The sequence below is a fragment of the Rhinoderma darwinii genome, chromosome 3, assembly GCF_050947455.1.
Source record: "Rhinoderma darwinii isolate aRhiDar2 chromosome 3, aRhiDar2.hap1, whole genome shotgun sequence".
Lineage (NCBI taxonomy): Eukaryota > Metazoa > Chordata > Amphibia > Anura > Rhinodermatidae > Rhinoderma > Rhinoderma darwinii.
This window is the reverse complement of record NC_134689.1, coordinates 12,132,710-12,145,706: the sequence shown is the minus strand read 5'-3', so window position 1 is coordinate 12,145,706 and position 12,997 is coordinate 12,132,710. Positions and strand designations below refer to the sequence as shown.

Sequence of the window (12,997 nt, the reverse complement as noted above, 5' to 3'; positions counted from 1 at the left end):
ATGCGGTGCAGCAGGACCCTGATAATCCAGGCTCACACACACAATACAAGTGACCTTCCACTGATCCCGTAGGCTGAGGTCACTGCTCAGTTTACCCGCCGTCCCAGCCAAATCCACTCCAGTATTAGCATCAGTGATACTATTTTTCCTGGGAAACAAAACAGCTGAAGAAGGGAACCAGTACCGAGAGTATAACCCCAGACACTGAGTGGATACATTATCCAACAGAGTACAGACTGCAATACAGCAGCATACAGAAGTAGCAGAACGGAACCTGTCATGTAACTCCGCGGAGCCACATTTTATAAGCACCATGACCACCCTTTGAAGGCCGCAGGCACGCGACCGTTGCCGTTGATCGGGCCGCAATCCAAGATCCTAGTGTCTGCTACCGTTCTGTATATCCGTATAATACGGCCATGTTGTTTCCATGTGTATTTCCCGGTCCGCACCCATAGAAAGGTCACGTGATCGCATTTCCCAGGCGTTTCCTAGCAAGGTATCAGCAAAATGCAGACAGAACACGGATGCCTTTTGTGTGCTTTTCGGTATTTTTGCGGACCCTTAGACCCGAATTGGGGTACGGGTCTGCAAAAACGGACAGAAATAGGACATATTCTATAATATGCGGAACGGAACAACGAATCGGCAAAAAACACTGCTGTGTGCGTGGCCCATTAGAAATGAATGGGTCCGTGAGCTACCTGTAAAAAAATGCGGTTAGCACCCTGAAGAAAAACATGAGCCTAAAACATACTGGGGGGAATTTATGACATTTTGACGCACGCCATGTTTTAGCCAAAGTTTGTGACTTTTCCGTCTCCCAACCCTTTTGAAAAGTGGCGAGAAAAGTGGGCAGGGTCAGCACCAAACCGACATATTTATTATTATGTACGCCCGAAATTTTTGGTGTTTGGAGAGCTCAAGAGGCGTCAAATGTAGTGGAGGAGTGCGCTTCTTAATAAATTTGGCGTGTGAAACGCCAGTTTTAATAAATCCTGCAGTCCTATGTAAGACAAAGAAATCACATTATAATATCCCCATGAGGTGCATAACATAAAAAAACTCAGCTCTGCTACATCCGTATGACACTATGCAAACCGTTTCCATGTTTGGCATATTTGAAATCCCCTTTTCAGAATCCATTATGGGTCATTTTAGATAATAGTTGGGGGTCCTCCCCTTGAGACCCACTGTCTAGAGCCGGCTCCAGAAAAGTTCTCAGCCCTCAGCACAAAGACTCCCATTATAATAACCGAACATGACGGATATTCATTGATTACAATAGGAGCCTTGTTATGTAGCTCGGTGCAATAAATGGATCTTGTAGTTGCCCTAATATAACGAGGTCCGGCAGGTTATAGCACTTGGTTTTCTACCGACATCAATATTCAATATCAAAACTGTCTAAAAGAAGACTTGGCCTTGTTGTCCATAGCAACCAATCACAGTGCAGCTTTCATTTGTGCAGGGCAGTAAGCTGAGCTTTAATTGGTTGGAATAGGCAACAAGACCACTTTTAATGTTGGCTGTTTTTATGTTTATTAGGTCGGAGTTTACAGAAGAATATGGTTCTATATTGCTGTATATTCAGTTCTGAAAAAGTACGGTTGGGTGCAAGTGTTTTCCCCCTTCACATCACGTATTTTCATTCCATTGGAGCTATACATCGTGAGGACTATGACGTATACCTCCGACTAAGAGCTGCAACATATCGCACTGTATAGGCAGACAGTGGGTTTTGTCACTTGAGCCCCCCAGGTAGAGCACTACCTGAAGCAATGTGACCGGGGAAGCTCCTGAGGTCAATATCCATATACGGATAGTGACATCAGGAGATTACAATGCCCGATTCCTCGGTCAGTACATTAGAAGTTCTCCGGCATGGGGACTACCGCCTTGCAGAAGCTTTACAATGTCGAATTCGCCAGGCAGACCATCACAAGTGCACTTCCGGGGGACTCCGGCACTGGGGAAGCTCTGGAAGTCACTGTCCATATATGGACAGTGATGTCAGGAGCTTCCCTACAACTGGAGTCCCCGGGCCGAGTGCTACCTGATGCTCTTCTATGGGACAACTTCCCAACGTATAGATTTAACATATACCTGTGACAGATGCCATACAGTGGAATTCGTCACGCAAAGGCTCCCACGGTAAAAAAAAAAACATATACCGCGCAGTATACGTTTTCTTTGTGTGGGATTCCTCAGGATGGAATAGAGTAGTCTACTATGCTATTACATACTTTAAAAATAAAGCTATTCTTAGATATACCAACCCGACAGAGGCGAAAAGGACACTCCATTGGCCTCCATCGGGCTAATATATATCTCCTATTATGACATTATAGTCATATTATTGAATGTGCTGCAATTTTTTGTTTTTATTATTATTTGTTTAAAATATTTTCTTTATTATTAGGCTTCGTTCACATCTGCGTAAGGGTCCCGTTCTGAAGTTCCATAGGTTTCCGTTTGCATCACCATTGATTTCATATCATAGTCAACTGCGCTATTCATTCCGTCAAAACGACGGAACCCCGGCACAACTGAGACAAACGGAAACCATTGGCACCGGATTCGTCACCATTGAAATCAATGGTGAAGCAAACGGAAACCTATGGTTTCCATTTGTTTCAGTCAGGGTTCCGACGGGAAGCTCCGATAGAACGTCAGAATGGGACCCTGACGCAGATGGGAACGAAGCCGAAGTGTTAAATACAAGGTCTGATGAAGGTCTCTTTTGGCCAAAAACATTTACCTATCACTACTCCGACCTGCCAGCAGAAACACTGTGTGTTCAATTAATAAATTAACGGATTTTGCATCAAAAAAGTGTGCGGAGAAATTCTACACATTGTATTTCGGGGTTGGAAATGCACCTAAGAAGAAATGTAGGACCAAATCGTCATGTGAACTAGGCCAAACATCCAGAATACTGATAGTTAAATATGGATAAAATACGCACGTCTGAATGAGGTCTAACTCTGTAGGTCACAAGTCACACCGCAACCAAATCATGCTCCAACTACTTCCCAACCCAAGTCTTCACCACACATCTGGCAGCCATGTATTTTAATCCCAAGAACATCCATATAGTATCTTGTCACATGCAACCCTATAGCAGAGCGTAAGGAAAGCAGCGATGTATTATATATGAACACAATACGGTACAGGAATAAAGGCCCAGAACAAACCGGTCCGGACCCCTCGTCTACTGGTCATGGCGCTGGTCAGCGTGTAAGGCTGCAGAACGGATACGATTATGGAGACATCTCTCCGGCTGCAATTACCGTAGAGCAGGAGCTGACGCTGCAAATAGCAGAGAGGCCGGGCCTGCAGATACACATTCTTCTGCCTATTACTCTGGTACTTGTCTTTGTCACAGGCTTGTGCCATGGAATAATGTCATGGACATTCTGCCACACAACAGGAAGGACGGAGATTAACCCTTACTATGCTGCAGGCAGCCTGTATACAAAATCCAAAGCAACTGTTAATGAATGGATAGATTAGATAGATAGATAGATAGATAGATAGATAGATAGATAGATAGATAGATAGATAGATAGATAGATAGATAGATAGATATTAGATAGATAGATAGATAGATAGATAGATAGATAGATAGATAGATAGATAGATAGATAGATAGATAGATAGATATTAGATAGATAGATAGATAGATAGATAGATAGATAGATAGATAGATAGATAGATAGATAGATAGATAGATAGATAGATAGATAGATATGAGATAGATAGATAGATAGATAGATAGATAGATAGATAGATAGATAGATAGATAGATAGATAGATAGATAGATAGATAGATATGGGATTATAAATTATAGATTAGATAGATAGAACATATAACAATTATTTGTAAGTATACAGGATGATGATCATGACTTGGTCGTTAGAGCTTGCAATCTAATATACATGAAGGTAGTGACACAATAGTTGCGTCTTTGGTACCATTGGCTTACACAAATGGGGATTCCTTAATAAGGTTTCATGTGGCAGTCACGTAGCGCCAGTAGTCAGCGTGGGGCAGCGATAACGGTAAAATTAAAGGACAGGACAATGTAATGTTACTGACAAATAAGCTTATAAAATTTTTTTTAATGAGTGTGAACAGCAAGGTCTGCCGTACCTGTGTATATATATATACTGTATATATCTATATCACACATATAAATCATGCACAGCAAGTGACACAAGAAGGCGGTGACTACTATGACTTTACAGGCAATTCAAAACAAAGTGAACTTTATTTATAAATAACACGATATTATGGTGATTATCAAAGCGAAACAGTGTCCAGCGCTGCCCACACCTGCAAGCCTCAACCTCACTGCCAAGTGCTAAAAGAGTGCCAACCTCGCCACTGCCTTGGGCATCATTGGCACATGTGGGCAAGGCCGTCATTCATGCATCAGCCTTTGTGTCCAAAGAAAAGGTCTCAGACATAACAGACCCGTCTCCATCCTCAATAGATTTCCTTCCAGTGTGGGGTCATCAATGGTCCAAGCATCTGCAACCACGCAAGGCATTCCCATCACCATAGGACTGTGGAACCCTACAGGGTCAATGCCCTCAGTGCCCGCACCCTTGCCCCTTTCCTTATAAGACGTTGCCCCTCCCAGGGCCGGACACTTACCTCCTTGAGTTGCTCCAGCTCTTGCTTGAGGGTGTCATATTCAGCCTCCAGTTCATCATACTGCTGCTTCAATGAAAGCTTCTCCTCCAGCACCACCAGACCGTATTCTGCAGCCTGGATCTTCTCTTGGGTGGTTTCGCTCAGCTCCTTGGTCAGTCTCTCGATCTCAGCCTTGTAATCCTCCACAGTCTGCAGTACCTCCTCAGCAGCCATAGTCCCTTGTGCTGGGAGTCAGACTGGATGGACAGATGGGTGGGGAGGGGAGAGAAGAGAGAGAGGAAGGGGGATGAGCAGAGATGAAGCTGGAGGCTGCTGTATGGGTATCAGATCTGCAGCATCATGCCAAGCACAGGCGCAGAAGCCTGGGCCCCCATGCCCAGAGCAGATTCCTGCGGGTGCCCTGTGTGTGTCGGGCACCCCTCTTGCTGTATACAGTTCTCTGGCTTTTCTGCTTATTCATAGCCGGGGACATAAGAAGGAGGCAGCGCCATCTCTTCTGCAGTGTGAACTTTCCACCTGCTACCCCCCCTCTGCAGGCTGCAAAATGATGCAGTCTGCCAGGAACTGGCATCTACAGCGTGTGCCCCCGGAGTGCACACGTCAAGTAATGGAGGGGCGTGCCCAATGCCAGTAAGGAGCACTCTAAGGGTACAGCCTCATTAGAATATGGGCACAATCCCTCTGTCATCTTCCTACAACTGTGGATGGAGAGAGGTGGATGAAGTATATGTTGTTATTATTATTGGGTAGAATTTTATTTGTATTTTTAAGTTATCTAGATATATCCTATCTTTCTATCTATCTATCTATCTATCTATCTATCTATCTATCTATCTATCTATCTATCTATCTATCTATCTATCTATCTATCATCTATCTATCTATCTATCTCATATCTACCTATCTATCTATCTATCTATCTATCTATCTATCTATCTATCTATCTATCTATCTATCTATCATCTATCTATCTATCTATCCATCTAATATCTATCTATCTATCTATCTATCTATCTATCTATCTATCTATCTATCTATCTATCTATCTATCTATCTATCTATCTATCTATCATCTATCTATCTATCATCTCAGAAAAAATAGATAGACAATCCACAGTCCAGCAGCTTGAGGGTGCAGTCGCCTGGGGAACAGACCCTCAGTACCACTGAGGGTAATAAAGTACCCCTCATTTTTTACTTTATTCTACAGAGTCCTGCCTAATTTTTGCTTTCTAGATAGATATGAGAGTTAGATATGAAAGAGATATCTATCTCATATCATATTTCTTATCTATTTATTTATCCATCCACATTTCTCTTTAATATCTGTCACAACTCTGGGGGTATGTGGACCCACTAGGCCGCTCCACTGTAGCGGAGTAGCAGCTGGCCAAACTACAGTCAATGAAAGTCTTTAGAACTAGAATACCTGTATAGATGTTCTGACAGACACTTGGCATAGCAGACTTCTTCGCGTGGCAGATGACGCTTGGCGTGGCAGCTGACACGTGGCACAGAGGATGAACTCAACTACAACACTAGACGTCACTCAAGAACAAACACAATTACTGGATACAGGATACAAGAAGCAGGATACAGGAACACTGGGAACAGGATACAACTAAGGGACCATTTTCGAAACGAACATGGGTAGACACAGCAATGCTCAGGCAAGGAGTATAGGGGCAGAGCCCTTTTTATAATTTTGGGTGTTATTGGGTAGGGAGCATTCATGCCCGGCCTTAAAGGACCAGCGTGCGTGCTCACCTTTAGGAAACACTACAGGGCAGTGCAGCTGAATGTGCTGGGAGATGTCAGCAGGAGTTCAGAGGTCTGCGGTTCGTGGCCGCTGGAAGTGAAGAGAAGCTGGCGGACATTACAGTACCCCCATTACGCCCCCTCATCTTAAGTCCGGAGTGTGAGAGGAATTTTTTATGACAGTAGGGGCATTAATGTTCTCCTTTGGCTCCCAAGACCTCTCCTCAGGACCAAACTCTTTCCAGTCGACAAGATAGAAAGTCTTTTGTAGTCCAGGATTTTCTTCACCTCGAAGACGTCAGAAGAACCACTGAGAGCAACTGTAGCACCAGGAGATTTACTGTAGCGGTTCAGGGCCATAGTATTTAGGAGGGACACATGGGACAAATTGGGAATCCTGAAAATAGGAGGCAGCCGAAGCTTATAGGATACAGGGTTTATTTGTTGGAGGTCTTCAAAAGGATCAAGAAATCTGGGGGCAAATTTGTAAGAGGGGATTTTTAAACGAATATTCTTTGATGATAACCAGACTTTGGCTGCGGGAAGAAACTGAGGAGGGCTTTTTCTTTTTCTATAAGCATTTCTCTTCATGCGGTCTACCGCCTGTAGGATAGAGGACTTGGTTTGCTGCCAGATATGGAGAAAGTCTCAAATTGAAGTTAGCTGCAGGTACTTGAGATGTAGCAGGCACAGAAAGTGGAACATGTGGATGTTGGCTGTATACAATGAGGAATGGGGTAGAGGCAGTAGATTCACTTGTGTAGTTGTTGTAGGAGAACTCGGCCCAAGGAAGGAGCTGCACCCAGTTGTCGTGTTGAACAGAAATAAAATGACGAAGATAATTTTCCAGTATTTCATTAATCCTTTTAACTTGGGCGTTAGATTGTGGGTGATATGTAGAAGAAAAGTCCAAATTCACATCAAGAAGTTTACGGAGGGCTCTCCAGAATTTTGAAATAAATTGTACACAACGATCAGACACGATATGGAGGGGCAGTCCGTGCAGACGAAAGATATGCTGTATATATATAGATTTGACGAGGAGCAGAAGGAAGGCCAGTTAGTGGAATGAAATGTGCCATCTTAGAAAAGCGATCCACCACAACCCAGGCAGTAGTGCAACCTGGAGAAGGAGGAAGGTCGGTGATAAAATCTATGGCAATGTGTTGCAGGTCCATCAGGAATGGGCAGAGGCTGAAGCAGACTTGGAATGAGAGGACTTGTCTGGGGCACAATTAGTACAAGGAGCAACATGGTCCACAACATCTATAGGCAGCGTGAGCCACCAGTAATGACGAGATATAAAGTCCCGTGTCTTATGAACACCAGAGTGCCCAGCCAGTTGGTAATTGTGTCCCCAGAGGAGAATCCTCTTCCTGTCTGCAGGACGAACAAAAGTCTTGCCAGGGGGAATGTATTTAATTTGCAGGGGGGATTCACGGCAATAATCCTGGAAGGATCTATGATATATATTGGGCAGCCTCCTCAGAGTCATCCGTCTCAAATGACTGAGATAGAGCATCGGCCCTCACATTTTTATCTACATGGCGGAAGTGGAGCAGGAACTGGAATTGGCCGAAAAACTGCAACCATCTGGCTTGACAAGGATTTAATCGTTGCGCAGACTGAAGGTACGTGAGATTCTTGTGGTCCATATAGATGATGATGGGGGGGAATAGCGCTGTCCAGCAGATGTCTCCATTCCTCCAAGGCCAACTTGACGGTCAGTAACACCTGATCCCCAATGGAGTAGCTGCGCTCTGCAGGAGAGAACATTTTGGAGAAGAAGCCACAAACCACTGCGTTACCCCTGGAGTTTTTTTGAAACAGAAGTGCTCAAGCACCAACGGAAGAAGCATCAACCTCTAGTGAGAACTGCCGAGACAGGTCAGAATGGTGATAAACTGAGGCTGAGGTGAAGACGCTCTTGAGACTGGTAAAAGCTGACTCTGCCTCCAAAGTCCAAACTTTGGCGTTCACCCCCTTACTAGTAAGAGCAGAGATTGGAGTGATCAGAGATGAGGAGTTTGGGATAAACTGACGGTAAAAATTTGCAAATCCCAGAAATCGCTGAATAGCCCGAAGGCCCTGTGGACGTGGCCACTTTAAGTTGGACTTCACCTTTTCTGGATCCATCTTGAGTACATGTTCGGAGACAATGTAGCCCAGGAAGGGAAGAGAGTTCCTCTTGAACATGCACTTTTCGAGTTTTGCATATAGGCGATTCCTCCTTAACTGCGACAGAACTTGGCGAACATGCTTCGGATGCGTCGTCTGATCTGGTGAGTGGGTCAGGATGTCGTCCAAATATACCAGCACACAGACATACAGAAGATCCCAGAGAATGTCATTCACAAATTCCTGAAATTAAGCTGGAGCGTTACACAGAACAAAGATACTCATAGTGACCGTCTCGGGTGTTGAATGCGGTCTTCCATTCGTCACCTTGACGAATCCGGATCAGGTTATAAGCCCCACGTAGATCAGCTTTGTAAAAATCTTGGCTCTACGAATTGGATCGAAGAGCTCTGAGATTAGTGGCAAGGGATATTTGTTTTTAAATGTGATTTGGTATAAACCAAGGTAATAGAAACATGTGATCCATCTTTCTTCTTAATGAGGAATCCGTCTCCAGCCGGAGAAGATTTTCGGATGAACCCCCTCCCTCTCAAGGTTCTCCTTGACGTAAGCCGACATGGTCTGGGTCTCTGGCAAGGAGAGAGGATAGAACCGTCCACGAGGGGGTGAGATGTCAGGGAGCAGTTCAAGAGGACAATAGTAGGAAGAACCTCCCCATTGTACCTACCTCCTTTTTACTAAAGACGTCGGCAAAGCTGGCATAATGTGTGGGTAGTCCACAGAGTGACTGAGGCAGTGAAAGCAGAACAGGACGAACTTGTGGCAGGCAGCAGTGAAGACACTGGGATCTCCATTGGAGGACCTCTCCGGAACTCCAGTCGAGAACCGGAGCATGTAGACGAAGCCAAGGCATGACCAGCAGAATAGGCTTGATAGCTTTTTGGCAAGACGAAGGCGGCAATCTGTTCCGAGTGGAGTATTCTGACTTGTACTCTCAGTGATTTAGTGATGGATCCGAGCAACTGTGACAAGGACCAAATTGTGATGTCTAGACGACTGGGTCAGAGCATCTCCAAAATGACTGGTCATGTGGGGTGTTCCTGGTGTGTAGTGGTTAGTACCTACTGTTGAAGTAATTCTCTTCTTTTGGACTGTGTAGTAAGCTATCAAAGCATTCAACAAACGTGTCACGATACAATGACGTCTGCTCAAGAAGGTCAGCTTTCTTTATTTATACAAGAGTTTGCGGGAGATCATTATACAAAGGTAACCATTCACACGACGACAACATGGTGCTTGGAAGCAACAGAAACCATACTTGAGACGTATCTTTAAAAATCTTTAAGGCCTGAAATTACATATTAACCACAAAGTGCCCCTATGACCTTTATTTAAGGCATACATTTACTTAGGGAAAGCTGTTTCTCCCTACTACAGCAATTTTACAACGCAAAAAACAAGAAATACCAAGACAATCTTATATAAAAGCACAAGTATAAAATTAAAAGCTTAATAAAATGAAACAAATAAAATACATAATACTGCCAAGGAAGGACAACCGGTCAACCGGTGACAGGGTCATTGGCGCCCAAGGGTCATTTATGTGCAATGGCAGTGAAGCCTAGCCCGTCTGATCCGGTCCCACAGAAGAGATACTGTTGGAGAAATTTCTGAAAAGTTACTGCTGGCTATGATAGAAAGGTGTCAGGACACGCAGAGAATCGCAGCTTGCTGTATATGAGGCCGAGCAGACGGGTCAGAGTTCCCATGCCAACCCACGTCCACCGCTTAAAACCACCTACAATGGACACATCCACATCAGAACTGGGCCATGGAATAATCACGTTTTCTTTTACATTATGTGGATGGCCGGATACCAGCGGAAGAGATGGCACCAGGATGCACTATAGGATGACAAGCCGGCGGGGCAGTGTGATGCTCTGGACAATGTTCTGCTGGGAAACCTTGTGTCATGGCAATTATGTGGATGTGACACGTACCCCCTACCTAAACATTACTGCAGACAAGTACCACCCCCCCCCCCTTCATGGCAGCGGTATTCCCTAATGGCAGTGCCCTCTTCCAGCAGGATAATGCCCCCGCCACACTGCAAATATTATTCATGAATAGTTTGAGGCACATGAGAGTTGAAGGTGATGACTTGGCCTCCAAATTCCCCAGATCTCAATTCTATCGATCATCTACGGGATGTGCTGGAAAAAAAAAAAGAAGTCAGGATGTGCTGCGAATGTCTTGTGCCAAAAACCACAGGAACCTTCAGCGGTCTTGGATTCCATGGCTCGAAGGGTCAGAGCAGTTTTGGCGTCACAAGGGCGACCTATACAATATCAGGCAGGTGGTTTTAATGTTATGGCTGATCGGCATTTATTAAGAGGCGTCTACAGGAAACATCCTTGAACTAAGAGTTTGTTTAAGCCACGTTTGCTTGACCACCTTGAGCAAAGGTTAACCCTTAATTACCTGTAAGCAATAGTATGATATGGGAAGAAGACATGACGATCACTCAATACAGGTAACTGCTGAACATTTCCTAGGCCATAAACATAGGAAACCAATTAAAAATTTATTTTTTTGAGTGCAGGACAAACCTGGGAGGAAAATCACCAAATACAGGGAGAACATGATACCCCATATACATTCTGCATCCCCCAGACTTGTCTAGTGTGGTCACTACTAGTACATGTAAACGTCTTTGAAAAGCGTTGTCCAGTATTAGAAAAACACGTCCACAGGTTGTGTGGTATTACTGCTTATTCCTAATTTTTTGACCAGCGCTGCAATACCCACACAACCCATGGGCAGAAGTGGCACTGTTTTGGTAGAAAGCAGTCATGTTTTTCTAATCTTGGACTACCCCTTTAAAAACCATTTTTTTTTATTAAGGGCCTTTTTCACGGCCCAGTGATAGACTAACGGAGCGTTCGTATGAACACTCATTCCTGATGATTGCAGCGATCAGCTGATGAACGACCAAACGCTCATTCGTCAGCAGATTGGATCTTTAATGTGGCCAGAGAAATATTCGTTAGTCGGTAGCATGCGGCGAATAATCTACAGATAAGCGGATGACGTATGGAAAGGTTTCTGTGGTTCTCAACACTAGACACGTGAGAAAGTAGCAAATCAGAGGATTGTGGGGGGAGGGGGTGTTGTCGCAACGATCAATATTTTTGAACTTCCCATCAGTATTCCATTTAATGGTCCTAGAGGGCCTTTTACACCGGCCGATGCAGCGAGCGCTGATCAACGAGACATCGTAGGTCGGCGCTCGTTTGCTCCGGTCACACAGAGCTATGGATGGGGACGAGCGGTCGTTACTCCGATCGCTCGTCCCCATACATCATCATGGTCGGCAGCGCATCTTCCTGTTTATACAAGGAGATGCGCTGCCGATAAACGATATTTGTTAAAACTATACGATCAGCAGATGATTGAGCGATTGCTCGTTCACCTGCTGATCACTGCCTTGTTTACACAGGGCAATTATCAGCAACGAGCGTTCTATGAATGCTCAGCTGCACAATAATCGTCCTGTGTAAAGCCCCCCTTTACTCTCTCCCCAGCCTGAAATGACTGATAACAGTACAATAGGTCACTTTCACAGCAGATCGAGATAAAATGGTTTAGGAGAACTGCCCCTTTAAATAAACCAATGTAGATGAGAATTGCTGACTGTTGAAGGTCAAAAAATAAATAAAATGGTTCTTCACCTGCGCCCTCTCATTGTGCACATTTTGTCTTCCCGGGGGAAGCTTGAGGCTCGTCTTTTTAAATTATGCAAAATAAGGTTTAAATGTGATTTATGGAAACTCCGAAATCAGTTATGGATAAAAAGAATAAAAAATTGGCTGTGCCGAAAACGCTTCTTATCCGGTCAGTGTGCCATGTCCTGATCTATTATTTCTCCACCATATGGGTCCAGGAAGCGACCATATTTTGTAGCTATGGAGTTGTCGTTCGGTCACATAGTGGCCCGGGCTTCACAGAAATGCATAGACCCTGCTCTCTCCTTCCCCTCACTGTGGCTCCTCTTGTTAGGTTTTACATTGTATTCAATTCAGGGTTGGACAAGGTGTCTTGGTGCCCAAGACAGGGTATTCAGAATGCCCGAAAGTTCAATATGACGGCTGTCCGACGGATGGCCAAATCAGTTAAATTGCCCTAAAGGGAAGAACTTGCTCAGTGTCCTATTGGTTGTTCTAAGAAATTAAAGGCGCAGAATTTGTTTTCCTTTTATCCATTAACGGCACTCCCTACCTCAATGGGGGCCTAGTAGGCAGCCTACCCCTCGTCCTGAGGCTTGGGATTATTTATATTTTGCTGGTTATATAGCTCCAACATATTTTGCAGCACTGTACAGAGAGTCAATACCCACCGGCTCACACAGCCATTGCAGTACGAACGGTCCCCACTAGGTCAAAGGTTCGAACCACTATTATTTGCCTGCAGCTTTATAATAGAGCGGTTACGTTTCAT

General features: G+C 44.5%; 2 protein-coding genes across 9 annotated transcripts in view; both read right to left on the bottom strand.

Moving 5' to 3' along the window:
- Nucleotides 1-5,239, bottom strand: part of BICD1 (BICD cargo adaptor 1) — a 108,641-nt gene extending 103,402 nt beyond the window's left edge. For 3 of the 8 annotated variants that reach the window (XM_075855921.1, XM_075855924.1, XM_075855922.1), the window contains exon 1: nt 4,664-5,236. In XM_075855921.1, the coding sequence (XP_075712036.1) occupies nt 4,664-4,876 (213 nt within the window). In that variant the 5' untranslated portion in view covers nt 4,877-5,236. Of the gene's footprint in view, nt 1-4,478; nt 4,538-4,663 lie in introns of those variants that run through there. The other 5 variants (XM_075855918.1, XM_075855917.1, XM_075855920.1 and 2 more) reach the window with 3 other exon arrangements.
- Nucleotides 5,240-8,257: 3,018 nt separating this feature from the next.
- Nucleotides 8,258-8,617, bottom strand: LOC142748547 (uncharacterized). The gene has a single exon (XM_075855613.1). The coding sequence runs from the start codon at nt 8,615-8,617 to the stop codon at nt 8,258-8,260; it is 360 nt and encodes a 119-aa protein (XP_075711728.1).
- Between the last annotated feature and the right edge of the window lie 4,380 nt (nt 8,618-12,997).